The following is a 24,203-nucleotide window of genomic DNA, read 5'->3' as shown; positions in this document are numbered from 1 at the left end:
TGTACTTACTATCTACAAGCCTGTGTGTTGCTTCAGTAATCATTAAATCAGATGATGACTACAAATCTGAAACCAGTAACACCTTTTAGTATAGTAGCATGTAACCTAGACATTAGCTATTACAATCTATGATGGTTTAAATTAAAATGTACGTTTCAACTTCCTTTACTGCAGTCTTAGACTGCAACATGAAAATCACTGATATGCAGGTAATCAAAAACCATAAAATATGATCATGGCAAATCAGGTAAAAGATGTCCGTCTGATGAAGCCCATGGCAGTTCTGACTACGCTTCAGAAAGTAGGGGATGTATTGAGTAGCATTTGGTTTAAATGAATCTCTTAATCTGCAGCTACTAATTATGAAACTGAAGAGATTGTGGTGTAGTGTCACATTATGCACTGTGTGTTATTTTAAATACAACATGTTTCACTTCTTTTTAAATATTTGTCTTATTATTTTTGCAGTCATGCATAGTGGCAGTTGTTGTTCCTGATGTTGACGTTATAAAATGCTGGGCTCTTGAAAATGGAATACCAGGAACATTTTCTGTGCTATGCAGCCACCCAGAGGTTAAAAAGCTAATTTTTGATGATATGATATCATGGGGCAAGGAAGCAGGCCTCAAGTCCTTTGAACAGGTAAGTAGCTCTCCACTTGTGAAAGTAGTAGTAGTAGTAGTAGTAGTAGTAGTAGTAGTAGTAGTAGTAGTAGTAGTAGTAATGGGCTTCTAAGGAACTCGAAGCTCCTGTGCCGGTCTCACATCATTCCTCCAGATGCTCCTGTCTTGTGCTGCCTCTGGCCAGTTATTTATTCCTGATCTACACCAAGTACACCTGGGTCTCCCCCCTGGTCTTTTGCCGTATGGATTTCCCCTGAATATTCGAACCACAATTTGATCTTCTTTCATTCTCATCAGATGTCCAGCCCATCGCTGTCTTCTGGCATTTATTATATTCACTATAATTGATTGTTGTGTCTTCTCTTCCAGCATTGTAATTCGTTGTCATAATATGAACCAAAGATTTTTCTATAAACTTTATTCTCAAACACTTGGAAATGGTGGTGGTCTGTTTTCGTTAGGCTCCATGTTTCTGCCCCATAGATTATAACTGGTCTGATGATTGAATTGTTGTTGTCGTTGGGGTCTTCAGCCCTGAGACTGGTTTGATGCAGCTCTCCATGCTACTCTATCCTGTGCAAGGTTCATCATCTCCCAGTACCTACTGCAGCCTACATCCTTCTGAATCTGCTTAGTGTATTCATCTCTTGGTCTCCCTCTACGATTTTTACCCTCCACATTGCCCTCCAGTACTAAATTCGTGATCCACTGATGCCTCAGAACATGTCCTACCAACCGATCCCTTCTTCTAGTAAAGTTGTGACACAAACTCCTCTTCTCCCCAATTCTGTTCAATACCTCCTCATTAGTTATGTGATCTACCCATCTAATCTTCAGCATTCTTCTGTAGCACCACATTTCGAAAGCTTCTATTCTCTTCTTGTCCAAACTGTTTTTCATCCATGTTTCACTTGCATACATGGCTACACTCCATACAAATACTTTAAGAAAACGACTTCCTGACACTGAAATCAATACTCGATGATACCAAATTTCTCTTCTTCAGAAACGCTTTCCTTGCCATTGCCAGTCTACATTTTGTCCTCTCTACTTCGACCATCATCAGTTATTTTGCTCCCCAAATAGCTAAACTCCTTTACTATTTTAAGTGTCTCATTTCCTAATCTAATTCCCTCCGTATCGCTCGACTTAATTCGACTACATTCCATTATCCTCGTTTTGCTTTTGTTGATGTTCATCTTATACCCTCCATTCAAGACACTGTCCATTCCATTCAACTGCTTTTCCAAGTCCTTTGACAGAATTACAATGTCATCGGTGAACCTCAAAGTTTTTATTTCGGATTTTAATACCTACTCCGAACTTTTGTTTTGATTGGATTATGTAACTTTATTTTAGTGCTCCTAGTCAGCAGTTTGGACTCTAAGAGATTTTTTATTGCGTAATAGGCTCGGTTAGAATTTTGTAGTCTTGCTTTTATTTCTACCTGTCTCTGATGTTGTTCATCTCTCACTGATCCCAGAAATTTGAACTGTTCAACATGCTCGAATTTGTGTTCAGCAACTATTAGATGTGATTGGTTATCCCACTGGTTTCTACATCTTTGGACTATCATGTATTTTGTTTTCTCCTCATTTACTTTCTGGCCAAGTCTCGATGCTTCTGTTGCAAGTTCCACAAATAATTGCCTAATCTCTATTTCACTGTTTACAAATAGCAATATGCCATCTGCATATCCTTTCTTGGAGGATCCCAGCAGGTACCAGTTTGAGTTTCCTCACAACTCTTTCTAAAGCTATATTGAAGAGAAGAGGGAACAAAGCGTCTCCTTGTCTTAACCCAGTTTTTTTTAATAGTTAGACTTTAATCGATTTAGTAAAACCAAATTCAATCATTACATTCCACAAGCTTTGTCTATGGATGGAGTCAGAAGCTTTCATGAAATCTATGAACAGATAATGTATTTTTTCTTTATATTCACCAACTTTTTCATTATTGATTTGGTTGCAAATGTGTTGACAGAGGTGGATCTGTTTCTGCAGAAGCCATTTTGATAATCTCCAATTATACTTTGTGCATATGGTTTTAAGCAGCATAGCAATAAACAAGACAAGATCTTATAACCTGTTTGGCTAATGATATTCCTCTAAAGTTTCTGAGATCTTCCCTGTTTCCTTTTTTATTTATAGGGACTATTAATTATTCTCTCCACACTGTTAGAATGTCCTCTGTTTTAGATTATCTGTATAAGATGAAGTAAACGTATGTGCAGTGCTTGTATCTCACTTGGGATGCTGTCACTGCCAGTTGCTTCACCTTTTTTTAGGCGTTTGACACACTCTACTACCTCCTCATATGTGGGTTCTGGAATTTCCTCACAGTTGTGACTGTTGCCGGAACTAGTAACTGGTGCATCTGGATCAGAATGATTCAGTAGGTTGCCAAAATACTCCTTGCATGTTGCTAAAAAATTTTCTTGGTTCAATCATTTAAATCCTTCATAACCTTGGTTTTGTGATTAAAACCTTTTCTAATTTTGTTGATTGTACCATACATTTTCCACATGTTATTTTGATGATATTCATGAATCAATTCAGTCTATTGTTTTAGGAATTGTTTCTTTCTCTTCTGGTTAATTTTGTTTGCCTGCATTTGAGCCTGCCGATAATAAAGTTCTATTTCAGGATTCTTATTTGTTTGCAACTATTTCTTTTGTAGTTTCATAATGTTGTTTTCAGCTTCTTTGCACTCTTCATTGAACCGTTTCTCCCTGCCTTTCTTAGCTCTCTGCAGGTTATTATTTGCAGCTGTGAGGATGACTTCTTTTACATTGCTCCAGTATTCATCACTGGTCATTTCAAGGCTTTCTTCCATATTACTTAAGACCTCAAACAGGTTTGAAACTTCATCTGTTCATGTTTCCCAGTCTAGATTTCACTTTTGGTGCTGCCTTCAACTTGATTTTCATTGTGCTTATTATTAGATTATGATCTGACATCATTTCAGCTCCTTGGAAGGATTGTACATCACTAATTGTTTTTTCTGTGTTTACTATATTTGAAAACATGATCAATCTGATTTGCTGTTTTCTTATCACTTGAGTACCATGTTCCTTCCTGTATTCTTTTATGAGGGAAGGTAGTGCTGCTAATTATCATATTTGTTGCAGCAAAATTTATCAGCCGAATGACATTATTATTACTTTCCTCATGCAGACTTTCTTTTCCAATGGTGGTGGTGTTGTTGTTGTTGTTGTCTTCAGTCCTGAGACTGGTTTGATGCAGCTCTCCATGCTACTCTATCCTGTGCAAGCTTCTTCATCTCCCAGTACCTACTGCAACCTACATCCTTCTGAATCTGCTTAGTGTTTTCATCTCTTGGTCTCCCTCTACGATTTTTACCCTCCACGCTGCCCTCCAATACCAAATTGGTAATCCCTTGATGCCTCAGAACATGTCCTACCAACCGATCCCTTCTTCTACTTAAGAACTTTCAGCATTGCAGCGCGTCAGCAATCGTAATTATCTAAGTAAATTATGAATAATCCGCCTCGATTGCGAAAATTCCCGGTGTTTACCCAGGTTTTAACGGGGATAACCACGCCTTCTTCAGAACAAAATAAAAAACAGCTTGCCTAAATGGGCATTGTCAATTTCTAAACTGAACACCCACAACGGCAGGTCCCCATAAAATTTATTAACATTACACGGTACATCCGTACCAAGTCAATAACACTACTTAACTTCATTTTAGAAATTGACAATGCCCATTTAGGCAAGCTGTTTTTTATTTTGTTCTGAAGAAGGCGTGGTTATCCACGTTGAAACCTGGGTAAACACCGGGAATTTTCGCAATCGAGGCGGATTATTCATAATTTATTCTTCTACTTAAGTTGTGCCACAAATTTTCTCTTCTCCCCAATCCTATTTAGTACCTCATTAGTTATGTGATCTACCCATCTAATCTTCAGCATTCTTCTGTAGCACCACATTTTGAAAGCTTCTATTCTCTTCTTGTCCAAACTATTTATCGTCCATGTTTCACTTACATACATGGCTACACTCCATACAAATACTTTCAGAAAAACGACTTCCTGACACTGAAATCAATACTCGATGTTAACAAATTTCTCTTCTTCAGAAATGCTTTCCTTGCCATTGCTAGTCTACATTTTATATCCTCTCTACTTCGACCATCATCAGTTTTTTTGCTCCCCAAATAGCAAAACTCCTTTACTACTCTTCCAATAGTTGGTCTGAAAATATCCTCTTTTACTATTTTTGCATTAAAATTGCCTCTTACTATCTTGATATCATGTTTTGGTAGTTTTTTCCACAGGTCTGGTAAGTTTTCATAGAAGTTATCGTTGGTTACATCATCTTCGTCATTAGCTGGTGCATGAAAGTATTTTAGTGACAAGTTGAACCATTTGAACCCGATTCTAAGGTAGCATAGTTTTTCATCAATGGCTTCAAACTTTATTACTGTGGGGAGAACATCATTTAGAACACAGAAGGCCATTCCAAATTTGTGATAACCATTTTCTTTACCACTGTTGAATATTGTGTACTTTTGTACTTGTCTAGTTGTTTGCCAAGTTTTCAGAAGGATACTGTTTTAAACATACTCCGTACATTCCATGTTCCGACTCTCATGTTTGATTTCCATTGCAAGGTCATCATATTTTGGGGTCAATTTTTCATCCGAGACATATATGAGATATTTGTAATATTAGAGTTTTCCATAGCTGGGTTATTGGCCCTGCATACAATCCTCAACCTGGAGGACCGGACCTTTTTCTGTAGGGGTGTTTCTCCCTTAGTCTTTGTGGATTCCTCAACCTACCATATGGCAGCAGTGCTTATTTTAGCGCACCCCAAGTATTTTATTTTCTTGGTACCCATCATAAGATTCCCCTCAAGTACGGGGCAGAGTACACGTGGAAGGAACGCTCTTATATTGCAGCAGTCATTTACTTATTTATTTATTCATTCATTCATTCATTCATTCATTCATTCATTCATCATCCACTATGCTCTGTAGATCCATCTAGAAGGAGAACTTTCAGGGATGCGGTGTAAGTCAAGGTATACACTGGCAAAAGACAAGGAAATCATAGAAACTTAATCTGTACTTTGTAATAACAATCATCATACTGGTTAATGACATTCACACTTTTTCTGTCTAAATTTGAGTAAACTGGAAAGGAAGCTGCTATTTTGGGAAAAAAAGCTCCTCTCTCCATTTTATTATAATTGTGCTGTTTTTTTGTACTGCAACTTACTAAATACAGCTGCTAGGATTGTATATACATTATATGTAGAACACTATTCTATGTCATTCTGTTATAATTTACAAAGCAGTTACCAATCCAGACTGCTGTCCTACACACTATCATTTTGTTGGTGACATTCTTTCTCAGTTGTGTGACCTGAGAACTATCTCATCCACCCTATTAATGGGTGTCTGCAATTTAGTATGTAATTGGACTCTCCATGCAGGTGGATACTTTTCGTACATCCAAATGCTTGCAGAACCATCACAAAAATCATAAAATCCACAAAGCCACTTTCTTTGCAACAAAGGTGTGTAATATGATGTGCTAATCCCAAGGAACATAAAAGATTAGACAAATAAAAGTGAAAAGAGCATTTTAAGCAGGTTAAATAGATTGTAATTCCTCACTACATATAAAATTAGAAAGGATTCATACTAAACAAAAAAGTAACATATCACGCATTGTGGAGCAGGAAAACCAACACAGACTTATTGGTTGTTATTTCTCCTATCATTGTGTGGCGCCCATTTATTGCTTCTTTTGTGAGTAGCATTTTATAACACACTGTAATTTCCAGAAGCTTCCCTAAACATTTATTTCACAAAAGCAATAATACATAAAAAAACCTGATATAAACAGTACAGCTCACAAATAGATAGTAATAGAACCCTGCCCTTCTTTAACATATTTAGGATGGATGGATGATAATTTTTAAGCAGCACATGCTGATATCAGTATTGTTGGCTTGAAGCAAAAGCTCCTTAATTCTTTCTCAACATTCCTCTTTCTTCTTCCCCACTCCATTGTTATAATTTTCCTTTTACTCATCACAACCACTGTCCTCCTTTTGCCTTACTTCTGTTTTTACACTGCTGCTGGCTTTTACATTTATTTTATTTTCATATTCCCTCAGTTATGTTTATGAACCTATTTTATCATACAATAAAATTACAATCAGTGGTGTCACTGCAGTCCTATGATGTTTACAGAGGGAAAGAGTTTGCAACAAAAAGCGAAGATTAAGACTGAGGCTATATCACCATCCTGATATTGCAGCATTAACAGTGTTATTACCATTACATTAAGCTAAGCTACCAGTAATTGTGCAGTAAATTATTAAACTATTTTTGTCGTATTTTAGTACAATCAAATAGTGGTAAGAAAGTGTATTCTATTAAAATTTTGCTCTGTCCAGTTGGTTTTTTACTGTGGCTTGCCAGATATTGGCTTTTAACAAGTGTAATTATTATTCTGTTTAAACCATGTACTCACAGCCAAATATAGTAATAATTATCTTCTTACTGTTGGCATATGTTTAGTTACCCTGGACTTACGATCTTGTTTGTAGTATTTCTACTACAATATTGTTTACATTTGTAAAAAATGTGTGTGTTGCTTCATATACTCATTGTTCATTCATCACATATCTCTTTTTCCCTGGTACATACATTGGTATTCTTTTTTTATTTGATTTAACCAGACAAGAATTGCACGTTTCACTCGAGCTATTACCTGCTTAAACTATAATCTTCAGACCCAGTGTTCAGATCTGAAGATGTCTATAGATTTCCATTGAAATTGGTGACTTTAACTGTCATCTGGTTAAACAAAAGAAAAATAATTATTACATTAGTTACAGCATTCTGCAAAATCATAGTTATGTTGCATTTCACAAAATATTTTGTTGTTACTCCTTAAGACCATACCAGTGTGTACATCTGTTCCAATGCTTGGAATGTTGTCAACTTGTTCACAATATGTTTTCTGTAACATCTTGTTAACTGTAATTTCTTCTTACATTTAATTAAAATTGCTATTCTTTTGTCTAGGTTAAAGATGTGTATTTGCATCCTGATCCATTTTCTGTACAAAACGGTTTATTAACACCAACACTGAAGAGTAAACGACCTCAGCTGAAGGCTTACTTCAAACCTCAAATTGAAGATATGTATGCAAAACTTGCGTAGACATTTCATTTAGAAAGTTAATAAAACTGATCAAGTTATGCACCTGAGAAGGTGATACTGATACCATGTAAGAATCATGGGAATATGTTTCTACATTTTCTCGAATATATTTATTTCCATTATTTATAATATATTTAAAGATCATAAAAGAATGTGATAAGTTTTCATGAGGACAAAAAACTACATTTTTGTGAAAATGATGGATCTACTATCTGTGACTTATTTTGTGAGACTTGCGAATTGATAAATGAATGTGGATGTCTGAAAGAAAAGTGCATATGATCTTGGAATGACAAAAATGTTAAGAAACAGCATTCGTCCTGTTAACAATTTAATGTTCTGAATGATCATGTGTAATTTATTACTGCTTGTTAAACTTCACAAGTGAGAGGCTGATTCTTTTTAAAAAAATCTGCATCTAAGCTCTTAATTGCAGTTTTATTTGTAGAAAATGTTTACACACATTGTTTTTTATTTAAAAAGATACTTTTTAACATACTTCAGCTTTAGCACAAAACATTTTTATAGTTAAAATGATTTATTTAAAGATGTGTTCTGTTGTATACATGTGTAATATAGTGATTGTTACATCTTTTTTTTAATTGTTGTAGTCACTTGCAAATTTCAAATAGTTCAGTTGTGTGTGGTTTAAAAAAAAACTCTTAGGTAACGTTTAGTTCTATTTAGTACTGCAATTCCTATCATTAAAGACCATCATCTTGATTATAATCTCAAAGTATTGTCAGTATTTACTCAATGAGAATGATGTTTGTGCAAACATGCACTAAACACAAATAGGTACTGAAGTTGTTTTAAACTTCCTTAAATATATTTTTTCCTTCTGCTGTCAGATATGTGAATTATTGATGTTACTGCATGTGCCTTTCTAATACTTAGCACAATATATGATTGTCAAAAAAATTACACCAAGTCAGATCAGTACTTCGAATAAAATTCCATAGTTTGTGATTTTCTCTTAGGAAAATCCTTTATTACGTTTAATTAAACTGTTTTTAATAAAATCCATAAAATGGTTTCAACATCACGAAGATACTTGTTGCACAAGATATTTCAATATTTGTTTTCAAGCTTTTTTATGTTGCATCAGCTGGCTGCTAATCTACTGCTGACCCAGGAACACAGAATACTTTGTAAAACTGTGCATCTTTCGTCATGTGATAAGAGAAAATAAAAACTGAAAGCTACACACAAGTACTTGTGGTTGTGACACAAACACTGAGTCAAATTTTGCAAAAAGTAGTTGAAATGGCTGATTAACTGAAGAATTTGACAACTGTGATTCTCGGGCAAGGAGTAGTAGTCTGTAAAAGTGGCTTTCATGAAAAAATTGATAGTGAGACTGATCAGTCAAGTAGGTCTACATAATTACAACCAGATAAGGAGCCTTACTAATAACCATTACTACATATTTCAGAATAAAATTAAATCATCAGTTGCACAGATACTTTTCTCTTTACAAGTTTAAACAAATTATTTTGTCTTCTTCAGAAGCTTAGTATTGGTTTAGCAGATGTCAATATCATCTTCATAGAAGCTTAATGCCATCATGTGTCCAAAACTGCACATATTCTATGTGATTTTTATAACTACAGACTATTTACTGTAAATTTATCAATCACATCTGTGTACATGACAATCTATTGTGCCAACAGCAGGGAACTTATATCTATGAGGAAGATATTGGCATCTGCTAAACCAATAGTAAGTTTGTGAAGGTGACAAATTAGTCAGAATTTGTACACTGAAGTAAAAATATCCGTGCAACTGATGACTCAACTTTATTCTGAAATAAATAAACTGCAACACCAAAAAATAATAAAAGCACAGTAATGAAATTCTGGAAATACATTTCTCTTGGTAACATATGTGAGTAACATGGTAAGACCACAGGTAATGTAAGTACAAAATAAGCCATTGTGAGTGTGAAATGCTGGTACACTAATAACTAGTGTAACTGCCAGTGTTGGTTGTGAGGTTGCAAATGTGCATGCTTTGTGTTGTACAGGTGCTGAATGTTAGTTTATGGGATGAAGTCCCGTGACCGTTGAACGTGGTTGGTCAATGTAGGGACAGTTAAAAGCTATTTATGGATGATGGAGTTGTCATCCCAACAGTGTCCCATATGTGCTCGATTGCAGACAGATCTCGTGATCGAGCAGGCCAAGGCAAAATGTCAACACTTTGTAGAGCATGTTGGATTACAACAGTGGTTTGTGAGAAAGCATTAACCTGATGGGAAACACTCCCTGGAATGCTGTTCATTAAAGGCATCAAGACATGTTGAATCACCCAATTGATGTACAACTTTGCAGTCAGGGTGCATGGGATAACCATGAGTGTGTTCCTGCTTTCATATGAACTGCAACTCAGACCACAATTCCAGGTGTAGGTCCAGTGTGTGTCTAGCACACACAGGTTGGGTGCAGACCCTCAACTGACCTGCTACTAAACAACACACAGCCATTACTGGCACAAGGCACAACCAGTTTTCATCAAGAAACGCAACAGGCCTCCAACCTGCCCTCCAAAGAACACTCACCTGACACCACTGATGTTGCAAATGGTGGTTGTTTGGGGTCAGTGTTACGTATGCCATTAGGCGTCTGGCTCAGAGCTGTCTTTGAAGTAACTAATTTTTAACAGTTCTTTGTGTCGCTGTGGTGCCAATTGCTGCTCAAATTGCTGCTGCAGATGCAATATGATGTGCCAGAGCCATGTGACCTTACATTCTTGTGGCCAATGCTGCCAGCAATAATGTACAGTGGCTACACTGGTGCCAAGCTTTTCTGCAAATTCATAGACCACCAGCAGCTTCTCATAGCCTTATTACACAAACTCATTTAACTTCAGTGAGGTGCTGATAACTGTGTCTTTGTTACCTTAAAGCCATTCTTGACCAACATCTAATCACCATGTCAAATCTCAGAGATAACTAATGCTCATGACCATTTCAACGTTTATTTAAAGCAAACTTGACTTGCATTCTGATAGTGGTGCTACTAGCATCACTCTTACGGAACTGGCACAAAATTTCAAATATGGAAACGTGTCTACCTACTTTCTTTTCTGTTGCGCAACTCCTCCTTGATGTCAAGATTTTTTTTCCCTTCAGTATATACACTACAGTTGCTGTAAAAATAACAGCTACAAATAAAATAATGAAAATTAATGCATCTGACACACACACACACACACACACACACACACACACACACACACACACACACACACTATAGTGGCCAAGTGCAGAAGGTGCATTTAAATTTTGCTGCAGCAGTTTCCCACTGCTGTTAGACAGTGAGCTTCGAATGTCATTAGTTTTAGGCATCTACGTGACATTGCATCTCATTCTGCATGCTCTGTAGGTGCAGGAAGTGTACTTCATATAGCCAACTTATGAGACTGTGTAATTTCACTAAAATTTAGTCCGAAGCAGCTTAATTTGTTGAACAGTACTTTTTCCACTGTGCTTTGGCTGTTTGTAAGACACACACTATCTCTAGTCATCCTCTGCACAGGAATGGGTCACACTGTGCACCACTATATACCCTTATGTGAGCGGTGGTGATACAGACCAGGTGACTGCGAGGGCAAGGGAATAATTTCTTCCCCATAGATTCATCATCAAATTACTCTCGTAACATTCAACAGTGTCAATGTGGTGTATCGCTTTGCTAAACATATAGATCTCCAGTGTTTCTTATTGAGATCGCTTAGGAGATTGTTCTGTTTTTCCTTTGAGGCACATTCTCCATAGTAAGGGATCACCATCAGCTTCAACTGACACTGCCTGTACAACGCATACTTTGCTTGGCACCTTCAGATGAAACTATATGCTGCACTTTGTTCACACCAACATGCAGCATGACCCATCTTTACACACAACTTCTTTTTCTATGCTTAAATCGTCCACTGTCAGTGGCCCTGCTCATATACTAATAAATGACCTGTGATATGCTGTCATCAAAGGTACACATTCTGAAACTCACAAGGAGGCCATAGTCAAAAATACTATTGTTTGCATGTAGTTGTCCAGGACTGAAGTTGTGAGTAAACTGATGCATTCTGGATTGTTTAGCTGTTAGTGTGGATGACTTGCTTGCTCTTAGTTCACTCAGATTATTTGTTGAGCACCATATTTGACCTTGACAGAGCAGAGACAGTCTTATGTAAGAACTCAAGGGCTGGGTTTCTTGAAATAATTGCTTCACACATCTTATGAAACTACTCTGGTAGAAATTGTCGATAACCTCACCGTTCAGCATCAATAAGCTGCTGCTCTGGTAGAAAATAATCAGTTAACATTTGAGCTAAGAATTTGCTGTATTGTGATTTGATTAAAAAGAAACCAGTGCTTCAGGTCATACACAACATGCAAGATCAAAGTGCTCACTGTAGAGCCTTGAAACATGACGTAAGGAAAGCCAACTGTGGTAGAATAAATTTGGAACTATTTTCTGTATTGGTCCAAAATATCTGGTCACATACCTATGCACAGAGTTCTTGGCTTTAGTTCATTGTGTATGTGACTATGGTTTGAAAATAAATGATCTCACATCACCAGGATTATATGCTGCACAATATATATTCCCTTGATACCTTATTTAATATGATATTCTACATAAAAAAAGGTAATGTATTTTACTTCACAAATTTAAAACCTAAATTTTTGTAAATGTCATTTTAGGTAGTCTTGGCTCATTTTTTGTAGTAGAGGACCTTGCTCCTTTTACGAATGTTACATCAAAGTAATATGAATGGGTCAGAATTGAATGGTGTCACTGGTAAAGTTCTGCTGGATATTAATTGTGATAGATAGCAAAGGAAACCAGAGACAGTCTTGCGATTATAGATATAAGGATCAAAAAACTAAGGCTAGAAATAAAACAGGTTTCACACTATGCTAGTAGTAAAAGTATTAAAAAAAAAGAAAAAAAAAACACCCCTCGGGTTTTAAGTTACTTAAGAATTAAATTCAGTTCTTTCTTTGACAAGATAACAAAACAACAGAATAAAAATGTTCTGTGTTACAGGATTTGCATGGGGGGGGGGGGGGAGGGGGAGGAGGAGGAGGAGGAGGAGGAGAATTGGATTCTCAGACTACTTACTGATATCGGCTGATGAAAGTCTGCCAACCCAAAATGTCACATAAAAGTTAAAGGTGGTGATGATGGTTTCACAAACTAATTCTTCTAAATTTCATAAAAGTAATGTAGAAAATCAGATAATCTTTAATTGATTCCACATGGTCATGTCTTAAGTTCATTGCTGTCAGTTCAGATTAATGTAAATGAGTTACCTTCTTATTTTCAGATAAAAGTATTTTTTTAAAGATCAACCTTCAAACATTCAGTAACAAGGGCACAATAAAGCGATTTACGAGAAGTACTGACAGGTTTTTTTGCCAATGTTCTCTTCCTTAAATTTCTTTTTCTCAAGGAACAATTCCACTAGGTTAAATGTATACGATCAATGTGAGTTCTTTAGTGACACAGCATTTTCCAAGCTTACTCTTGGGCTAACTAGCAATTTGTGAGGATCCATAATTCCTTTCTTTGTTGGATGTAGATATGTTTTCTGAATGTAATACTCTGTTGTTGGCATTTAGCAAATGCGTCAAATATTTTGCTCTGAATAAGTGTAGGTGTAGCTTTAGGACTACTAGTTTTTGAAGTCACATTAACTGTATTAATCAGCTCTTGATGCAGGACAGGGCAGATGGCTATCCACTTGTTTTATTGCCATAAGTCTACTGTTCAGACACACTGAGACTGAATGCCATGTGTATAGTTTCCACTTCGATGATAATTCTATATTTTTAAAGCTCCATTTGTTTACCGTTGCTGTTTCCTCATTTCTACAGTACAGTTTTTCTATATGGATTCAAGCATCTACCTTTAATATCCACAAGAGATGCTGTCCCATTTTTCCCTAGTATACTGAAACAGTAATTGAAGCAATACTATTTCACTGTAGGAACTTATTGACTAAGAATGTAAATACACTGCAGCAAGATTTGCAACAAACGTGAAATTGAAGGTAGAAAAATTGTTTCATGCTAATAATTTACTCATCTATTTCTGCTCCACTCCATCCTTATTTATTGATGATACATTTATTTTAAATGAAAATACTGGGAAAATGTGACTTAATAGATTAGAACTGCCTCGACTTACCTGATTGTTTCAAATTTTAAGGACTAAATATGGATAAGAATTTAAAATGGAATATGAATATTGAGTACTTACTAAGGAAGGTGTATATACTGCAGCTTTGCCTTTGCATTGCAAGCATTATCGAGTCAAATGCACAGATGAAAAAATGCATATCAATTATTTTGAATCAGCAGTAAGATATCACAGTGTTTTTCTATGGAAACTCTTGTAATATTGCATACACTGAAGCTCCAGAAAAAAATACATGTTATAATCTACCAAGAAGAGCTGCAATGAGCACATTTTAACAATTTAGTCAAAATTTCCACTAAATAATCAAAATGCAGGGTGCTTGTGTTCCCTGCAGAACATATCGATTTGAAGCTACTGTGCAAAATAAAGTTATCTTGCCATAAAATGTAATTCTGGGTAACTCCAAGAAATGGCAAAAAGTGCACGTAATGGTCAGAATTCTAAGATCTAGGCACTAATGGTGAGCCACAGAATTTCACCACATAGCTCCTCAAGAACAGTAAAATTTTCGATATTGTGTCCAGGAGACTATTTACACCAGCACCCATTCCTCCCAGGTTGTACGGATTGCCTAAAATTCATAAGAACAGCACACCAGTTATGAGTAATATTCATGAGCCAACAAACATGACAAAATATCTGCAGCATAATCGAGCCCTTTTGTAGAGAACTGTGAGCACTACATCTGCATTTCTAAACATTTCATTCGACGGCTCAAGTAGTTATGATTTGCACCATCAGATATACTCATGAGTTCCGAAGAGATCTCACTTTTCATTTCAACCCCATTGCAGAAATTGCTGTTGCTCATTGGCAAGGAACTGTAAGGGAAACTTGTCAATTTGTAATATGGCCCAATGGCACTGCCTAATTAGATGTATTTCTACAACATCTATATTCCCTTCTTTTTAGATGGTCTACAATGGGAATGGATAAAAACAGCAAACTACCATTTCTAGATTTAATCGTGTGGAGAAAAGATAACAGCACCCTGTATGATGAGGTGTGTCATAAACCAAAACAAGTGGACTACTATTTACAATCTACCAGCTGCAACTATCTTTGGCAACAAAGTGCATGCTTAAGGTATTGTCCCACAGAGCGCGAGCCATATTGGATTTGGGCAGGTAATATGATGAGCAATGCCATCATTTTGTACTGTATTCTGTCCAAGAGATTTGTCTTACCTTACACCCAGTGTATGTTAGAGAATGTGGCAAATTGGAGGAAGTGAAGAACAAAGAGGAATGGTTGTCTTGCTGTACATTGGCAATATTTCCTAAAAATATGATCACCAAAGAAACAATGTTAAATGCATCTTCTATACACCAATTAAACACTGAGGTCTTCTAGTTTCAATGAAGGAAAATTCTGGTTTGACAGTGCCTCGTAACTGTAGGAAGTCATACAATGGACAAACTTATCATACTGTGGGAGACAGATGCATCGACGACATATGTCTGTATCAACCAGAGAAATCTGCAGTGGTCAAGCGTTATCTCAGTACGGGACATAATATGGACTACAAAAATACCAAAATTCTCACGTAGGTGACTTCATATAGAACAGTATAATTAAAGGATCATTGAAGATTCACAGCTCACTGAATCTCATGAAGATATTACTGGGTTCCAACTGCACACAGCATGGTCTCCAGCACAAGCAATATTAACCCATTACCTGCCATAATCACCAGTTGGGGATTCATCTTCATAATGGAAATTTTTTATTTATCATTATGTTGGCAGCAATTGTTACTATTCGGCATTGTTGTCTGGACATTTGTCAAGTTTGTGTTGAGTGAACTCTGCACTATTATTTGTATGAAGTGGTAAAGTTTCTCAGACTTACAATAGTTGGCCATTTTCAAAATAGTGTTAAGTTTTATTAGTAAGTAAATAACTTCCATTAGTTATTACTGGTTTTAGAAGATGTTTATCAATTGTTTATTATCAAGGCAAATTTTATTTCCCACGACGGATCTCCGACTTTCAATCCCTATGTGGGGCTTGTGGCACATTCCGTGTAGAACAACATTTTGTTTTTCTTTTCTCCCCAGGCCCAATGAGCTACTATAAATCATGTTCTAGGGGTTAAGTTAAAGAAATGTAAATGGCCCCAATTTTATGGCTTCCTCTGAGGATGAGGGTGAAGTGAATGAGATAATTGAGACTGTCGAGATCCCTCCAGGTTGCACAGGTAAGATGTCTGTGATGAAATCGAAGAAAATGTATGGGATGATGTGCTGGGTACCTTAAAAGTGTATGATAATGAAGAAATGGAGGACTGGGCAAATGCTTGCCATCACAAGGAGAAAATGGAAGCTAATATAACTTCAAATTGGAGAACAGAAGACACAACTTACAGTAAAACCAATTCCTGTCTGAACAGTGCAAATGCTGTTTGGTAGCAGCATTAAAAGGAAAGTCTGCACTACAGTGCATTGATTAATTTGTTTATGAAGAACTACTGAACTTGACTGCCAGTGAAAGTGTCTGAATCTTACACAGAGCAATAATCACACATTTGAGTTAACCAATGAGAGGAGGAGGAGATTAGTGTTCACGCCCCGTTGACATTGAAGTCATTAGAGATGGAGCATAAGGATTGGGGAAGAATGGGGAAGGAAACTGGCAGTGCACTTTCAAGAAGCCATTGCAGCATTTGCCTGAAGTGATTTCGGAAAATCACAGAAAACCTAAATCAGGGTGGCTGGATGTGGGTTTGAACCGTCGTCCTTCCAAATTCGAGTCCAGTAAGTTATCCAATGAAGGCATAAAAAGCTATTAGGTATACTGCTCTTCCCTGGTTGCCTTGCTCTTCCCCAGGAGTACTTATGTTGGAATGAATATGAGTATTCTGAGATAAGGTATGCATGGCAGTGTAGAAACAGCAACAGTTATTTGGAAATCAAGTGCCACCTTCATTTCAACAATAACATACATCTGAACAGAAATACAGGTGACCAAAGGGATTAACTTTCAAAATTTGTCCCTTGATAGATTTTCTGAATAAGAATTTCATGAAATGTCTAGCTTTCTTCCCTAATAGTATGAGCACTGATGAGCAAACAATTCAATATTACAGACACCATTATTTAAAACAATTCATTAACCAGAAAACAGTGAGAACTGTACTCAAACAGTGGATCATGTGCTCTTCCCAAAGCAGTTACTGTTATACTATATCATTGTATGAAGAAAAATCGAAGTACTAAAGTGATGTCTCAGTTTTGGGGCTCAACAATCAGTTGTACTGAAAATGATCTCTCTTCTGCAATCTTCTGAACTTCACAAAATCTATTCTGACAAATTTTTTCACATTTCTGTTTGCTGAAAGAGCTCTCAGAAATGAAATGGTGGCAAGAACTGTCTGAATGAACCAAATAAACAATTGCGTAATGTATTTGACCGTTTTGCTGTATACAAAAGGAAATGGCGCATGAGCCACACAGTCAGTCTGCATTATTGTCTTTCGGAGGCTGTCAGATGGAAAATGTATGTTCCACCTATGTACTTGATGATCAGTCACAATATATGACAAGGAATGTGTTATACTCTGCGTTTTATTTAAAACTTAGTACAACAGCAATGCAAGATTCCAGGAATTTCTGAAGCCCCCCCCCCCCCCCCCCCCCCCAAGAGGATATCAAAGTTGTGTGTCTCTTCATATGAAGCACCGAAGTTGTTATGGGAACTTTTATAACTGATTGAAATTTTCTAGTCTCACTCGGCTTTGTACCTATGAATTGTGGAGACCCAACCTATTAAGTTTCTCCAGTGGTATGACTGAGAATTCACTCTTATACCATTCAACTATAGTCAGAACTAGAGAAAGTGTATATCCTTTTTTGGTCACTCAGTGTCAGTGGTAACTAAAATGCTTCCCTCCTCTCTAACATTTAAGGGTGACATTTTAACTGGCAAAAATAGGAGACGTCAGTCACTTCTCAGCAACGTGTGTGTAGCACCTTTAAATGTCGGTCATCTGCGATGATGAAATACTGTGAGGCTTTCAAAGCATCAGACATATCACCTGAGAACCATTTCTATGGTCTACAAATTATCTGTATTTATGTACATAAATTCCTATGTTCTTCATGCAAGCAAATTTACATTTTCATCAGTCTGTTTACCCTTTTGCCTTAAAATCTCCTTGGGTTTCTTACATGCACACCTTATTTATGTGGCCTTGCCTTAGTCTCTAATACTGTTTTACATGTTGCAACTTCTTTCCACAAGTCATTTCTTTCATACATTGTCATTAGATGACCACCCTCTTACTGCAGTACTAGGTGGCTTTGTTTAGAATCAATGCTCCAGCCTACCTTCCTTCAGTAGTGTGACTGTTCCTAAGCCTCTCTCTCTCTCTCTCTCTCTCTCTCTCTCTCTCCAGTTATCCTAAGCTACATGACTTTGCTGAAACTAAAGCCTGAGAACATAAAAAAAATGTTAAATTCAGAATTATATGAGGGGTCACCCAAAAGAAACCAAACCAAATTTTTGGTAGACAGAGCTTTTGTAGTATCGCATTTTTCCACTAGGAGGCACAGAGCCTCGCACTAAGCCAAGTGCTTTGTTGCTGAAGGAGGTCAGGACTGGTTTCAGCAAAGTATACAGTGCCAACTGTCTTGTGACACTGTTGTTTTTGCAATGGCTGATTTTCACAAGTAGCATGCAGCAGTGAAATACAAGGAAGATGTTATGGGGAAAACTCAAATGTCTGAGAGTTGGTGAAATGTCAACTGATGACACACCATGTTCTGATCATCCTTCCATGGCCCGAACACGTGAAAATGTAGAAAACATGCATGTAATCATCAATGAAGACTGACGACGGACCACTGTATTAGTTGTGGAGCTGTACGGAGTGACTTAAAGTTCAGTGCAGTGAACTGTGATAGAAAATTTGAGAATGAAAGCATGGCTGCCATATTCATGCCACGACTGCTGACTGTTGAATAAAAACAAGGTCCCGTGGAAGCATGCTGTGCTTTGAAAGAAGAGTCCTGATACGATCCAAACTTTTTTTTCAGAAATTATCAGAGGTGACAAAACTTTGTGCTATGCTTATGGTCCTGAATTAAAGCAATAATCAAGCCAGTTGAAGACATCAAAGGCGCCTCACTTCTAGAAATCTCGTAGGGTGAAATCAGCCAATACTGATTTGTTTTTCTGATGTGACAGGAGTAATCCATTCAGAATTTCTTCCACAGGGTTATAAAGCTAACCAGGCTTTCTATTACGAAGTTGTGAAAAGATTGCACAACAGTGTGCGACGAAAGCAGCCCTATTTGTTGCAGTTGAGTAACTGATTTTTCCATCGTGACAATGCCCCTGCTCACACCGTCCCGTCCATACGACTATTCTTGACCAAAAATGGTATGACCATGTTCCTCACAGCCCATACTCATCCAACATTTCACAGTGCAATTTCTTTTATTCCTGGGAACGAAGAGAGAGATTAAAGGAAAGAGTTTTGCTGATGTTACTGTGGTGAAGAAACATATGACAGAGGTGCTGCCAATCATCACAAAAGATGAATTTAAAAAATGTTTTAAAAATAGAATAAAAGATTAGACAAGTGTATATCAGTGCAAGTGGAGAGTACTTTGAAGGGGTGTGAAGGTCTGGTCGTAAAAAGGTGAATAAATAAGTTAAAAAATAAAAAGTTCAGTTTCTTTTGGGTACTGCCTCGTATTCTCCAAATCTTTCATCTCTCCCCAGCTTAAATTCTTTCTGAAATTTCAATATGCTTGTAATAATGCATGCCAGATTTAAAAGCAGGAGTACATATGTTTGAAAGTAAGAATGTGGGGTAGATCAAGTCAACTTGAAAGCTAAAACAACTGTGCATTCTCTCTTGTGTTAAGCCATTCTCTCACTGCAGTATTCCATGGAACTTAATAGCACCAAATGGAAAATTCACTTGAGAAAATAATAAGATTTTGAAATAGAATGGCTGGCTAGTACTTGCCTTCAGGAAGTGAAATTCTTAGTACTGCCAATAACGCAGAATGAGGTCCTGGAGCAAAGTGACCTCTACCCTACCTTTCTAACGTATCACTTTTTCCTCCTCAGGGAAAGAATTAATAGTTCCAAAAACTAGGATAGTTTCTTGTACTTGTCTATGCATGTATTGGCATTACTAGGAATTTTGACTCCCGAAGGTACATCTGTCTCATAATGTTACGTATGAGCAAGTAACGTCAAATACACTTGCACAGCACAAACAAATGTTATTTCATGCATTGATGATGTCAGACCTTCGTGGTGTTAGCTGAGTAAATAAAAACAGAACAAGCCAAAGTTCAGTAGGTGATGTAACTGGACTCTTGTAGCTGCACCAAACAACTAGCCTCTCTTCGTTGCCAAAGCAAAGCCTCAAACATGCAAAATTAAGAAATGACAAAATTTCTGATAGTTGTTTCTTCACAAATTTTACCAAACGCCATTAAATATTTGCTGAAGATTTTGCTTCAAAACAGTCAACTATTTTCTTGCCAGACTTTCATACATTAATTTTCACTTGATATAAGTTCACAGTAACATGTAAAATCAGGAATGTTTACAACCTTAAAAACATACAGTTGCCATGGCACAACCATACAATGAATACTACACTGGCACCATATTAATTAGATACATGGCTCTCAGAAACTCAGAAGTTCCATCATTAAATACAATTTTAATTAGTATGTTTCATTACCACTAAACTGATGACGACAACAATAGTGACAACAAAAACCACAGCAACACCATATAATATAAATCGATGTATCCACGAACGTCTCAACATTCCACTTATCAGTCTTGAACTAAGGCCAAGTTCTGCATTTGTTTCTCGTAGCTGAAAAATAAGGAGATTATACTGAGGCAAAATAAAGTACTACGTCACATTTCACAAATAAAGAGCATAACGCTATCGTTACCCTATTTCGTGATCGCTGTATAGTTTCCCGCTGAGAATTCAGATCCTGTAAAACCTGTGAACCAATTTCTTCGGTCTCCAAAATCATGCGATAGCCTGTTGTCAACTGCTTTCCCGTTCTCTCCAGTCTCTCTGAGTTATCCAACAGTGATCGCTTTTGTTCCTCAGTAACATTGACATTGCTACTGTAAATATCATCTTGAGAGTAAAGACCTTAAAACAAAGTGTGCTACAGATAAGTATCAGCTATGTATGTGAAGAGAATACGAAAATCTCTACAAAATTTATTATAGTTAAAGAACAGTAGTGAAGTACAACATTTGGAAACTTATCCACACCTTTTTCAAATGTATCATTGTTTAAATTTTCATTTATCTACTATTATTTGTCTTTACATTAACAGAACAATGAAACATTATCTACATTCTACTTTCATATACACATATAAAGTTATTCACAGTCATAATCTTTTCATGAATTTTGACCCACTGTGTGTGTGTGTGTGTGTGTGTGTGTGTGTGTGTGTGTGTGTGTGTGTGTGTATTTGCAAATAAATAATCAGCACACCAAGCACTATTCGCTAAGATAGTGCAGTAAAAATGATATATTCATAACAGATGGGGGAAGAAACCTGTCTATATCTAGTTACAGATGGTCTCCAACTGGCAATACTATCATTTTTTCTTACCTTTTGTCCTACATTCCATTTCTCAGCTATCTTTTCAAGCACAGTGATTAACTGCTCATTGACATGATCGTAGATTCCCTGAACAGAAAACTGTCACACCTGTCTACCAGAAGGGACAGCAAACGTGATCCGCAAAACTACTATACAGGAGCAATGAGAGGCAACAATTGTAGAATTGTAGAACATAATTCTGAGCTCAAATGTAACAAGATTTTTTGAACAAAATACCAACAAACATGGATTGCACAAACATTCATCATGTACAACTGAATTTGTGCTTTCATACATGACAACCCAGAAGACACGAATCAATACAATCGGGTAGTAACAGTATGTCTTGACTACAGACACACATCTGACTCAGTACTGCATCCACATTTATTGATGAAAGTACGCCAAAATGCCCTATTTTTTGAGGTAAATTAAAAATAGTAAATATATCTTTGTTTCACATCTGACTTATCTGTTGGATGGAGGAGGACCAAAAAACGCTTTCTAATTTTTTTTTTTTTTACTGATTCACTGTTGTCCATCCATGTGAAAATGGCATCAGTTCAGGAGAAAGGCACATCCTGATCTTTCATTCTGTTTACAAGAATATAGATGGATGAGGATGAAAGCATAGCTTGGCAGTTTCCTGGACATTGGTAGCATGCTGGGGTCAGCAAGTCTCTGCAGACTAAGTTTCAGGATGTTCACTAAGTATTTCAATGAACTCCAAGCAAATTAACTTTTCAGACTACACAGGAACTTCAGATGTCATGTGCAACAATTCATAAGGTCCTCAAACTGCAACTGTATCTATATTCATAGACGATGCAGATTCTGCAGGCCATAAAGCCTGATGACAAGAAATGGCAATATGAATTTGCAAGTGCAAATCTTACTTTATAATACGTGATGAGGTTACATTCCACGTCTCAACCCACACAAGATGAGGCAAAAGGTGCAAGATAGTCCAAAAGTTAATATTTTGTGGCACCTTATGTGTGACAAGATCACTGGACCGCTCTTTTTGCTGAGGAGATTGTCACAGGAATAGCATACCAGGAGATGCTTGCTTTTCCCCAGGTTGGAGACCTGCAACCAAATCCTTGGTTTCAACAAAAAGGTGCTCCGCTTCGCTCTTTGTTAGACTGTTGGACAATCTGGACTGGGATCAAACTGAAAATAGGGCATTTCTATGTAGATACACCAAATTATCTTATGGGTCATAAAATGAAACATGTGCCTGGATTGAGGATTTCTTGGTTGGAGAGTAATCAGCAGGTGCTGAAGTAAATAAAGGTGTGTCCCACCCCAGACACATAGGGGTCCTTGCTGTTCATGTTGCGTATTAATGACCTGGCAGAAAATAGTAACCTTACTCTGGGTTTTTGCAGATGGTGCAGTTATCTATAAAGCAGTTTTGTGAGAATGATAATACAGGTTGTAACCAAATAATCCACTATTCTTCAACTGTCAATTTATAAAGCAATTCCAATTAGATGGTGAGTTCAGAATACTGCATGTAAATTTTAACCTCAGTAAAAGTATAAAGCATGACACTGCTCCCCTCGTCTCAAAATTGGCAAACATGGCACTATAGACTGTGTATGCTCAACAGCTCTTCTGCCACGAGCTGCAAAATTGATGCAGGGAGTAGAGTTTGTTTAAGAATAGGTACAATAAATATCACTCAACAGTTACTGTCAATTTATTGGTTTTGTAATTGCCCTGTTCTCTAGAACTTTGATGCCTTCCTTCTGAAGGTCCTCTAACAAATATACATGTCTGACACCAGGAATCTTTTTGTATGTGGTGTACTATTCACGATCACAGAATTCTAAATAAATTATCTCCAGATTGGTGGCAGTTCTTGTTCGATAACATTTTTGCCTCAAACTGAAGTTTAGTTTCTTTAGCACATATTTCCATTTGTCATGCTTCCGTACAATCTCTCTGTGGTATTCAAAGAATATCATAACACGCCTTTGCTGTTGCACTCTGCAGTGTCAACAGGATTTAAACTCTTCTGCAATGCCATTTGTCATGGAGACACTCATTCATCATCATGGATATGACTGAGCCATATTAATCCAAGCTATAAAATGCCACACTACATACATACACAAGGAAAATTATTATCAACAGCAAATGGATAATCTGTTGAGTTGGTGAATACTCTACTGGTGGTGACATCTTTGATAAGAGAAATATTAGCCAATTTGCATACAAAATGCTCAACTCTTCTTCTAATTGAAATTGCAATTTCTTTATAAATTAACAGATGACTATTTAATAATGTTTTATCTGGTTACACACTACATTTCCCACAAAAATAGAACATTAAAAATAGGAAGTTTTTAACAATGGACCAATCATATTTTTCTCCTACAACATTGTTTTATGATGATGATTGGTTAGCAACGAGCAAAATATACTATTTGTCTGGAGGTTTTCGTCTTTGCCAGCATCATTTCATTACCAAGCCTTCGTTGCATCTACTTTTTGCAACATTTCAGCACACATCTCTTCTTCACTCATTGTTTTCTTCTTTGAAAGTAC

General features: G+C 36.8%; 2 protein-coding genes across 5 annotated transcripts in view; one reads left to right on the top strand and one right to left on the bottom strand.

The window, feature by feature from the left end:
• The window catches only part of LOC126336758 (long-chain-fatty-acid--CoA ligase 1), a 603,077-nt gene extending 594,217 nt beyond the window's left edge, over positions 1 to 8,860 (top strand). For all 4 annotated transcript variants that reach the window (XM_050000762.1, XM_050000761.1, XM_050000763.1 and 1 more), the window contains 2 exons: positions 469 to 642; positions 7,692 to 8,860. In XM_050000762.1, coding sequence (XP_049856719.1) covers positions 469 to 642; positions 7,692 to 7,829 — 312 coding nt within the window. In that variant the 3' untranslated portion in view covers positions 7,830 to 8,860. The remainder of the gene's footprint in view (positions 1 to 468; positions 643 to 7,691) is intronic.
• An 11,601-nt stretch (positions 8,861 to 20,461) lies between these two features.
• LOC126336757 (vesicle transport through interaction with t-SNAREs homolog 1A) overlaps positions 20,462 to 24,203 on the bottom strand; it is a 30,661-nt gene continuing 26,919 nt past the window's right edge. The window contains exons 4-5 of the mRNA XM_050000759.1: positions 20,970 to 21,181; positions 20,462 to 20,887 (exon numbers count right to left, since the gene is read on the bottom strand). Coding sequence (XP_049856716.1) covers positions 20,726 to 20,887; positions 20,970 to 21,181 — 374 coding nt within the window. The 3' untranslated portion in view covers positions 20,462 to 20,725. The remainder of the gene's footprint in view (positions 20,888 to 20,969; positions 21,182 to 24,203) is intronic.

The sequence above is a fragment of the Schistocerca gregaria genome, chromosome 2 (genome assembly GCF_023897955.1).
Source record: "Schistocerca gregaria isolate iqSchGreg1 chromosome 2, iqSchGreg1.2, whole genome shotgun sequence".
NCBI classification, from domain to species: domain Eukaryota; kingdom Metazoa; phylum Arthropoda; class Insecta; order Orthoptera; family Acrididae; genus Schistocerca; species Schistocerca gregaria.
The sequence above is the reverse complement of the archived record's forward strand: the minus strand, read 5'-3'. Positions and strand labels throughout refer to the sequence as shown.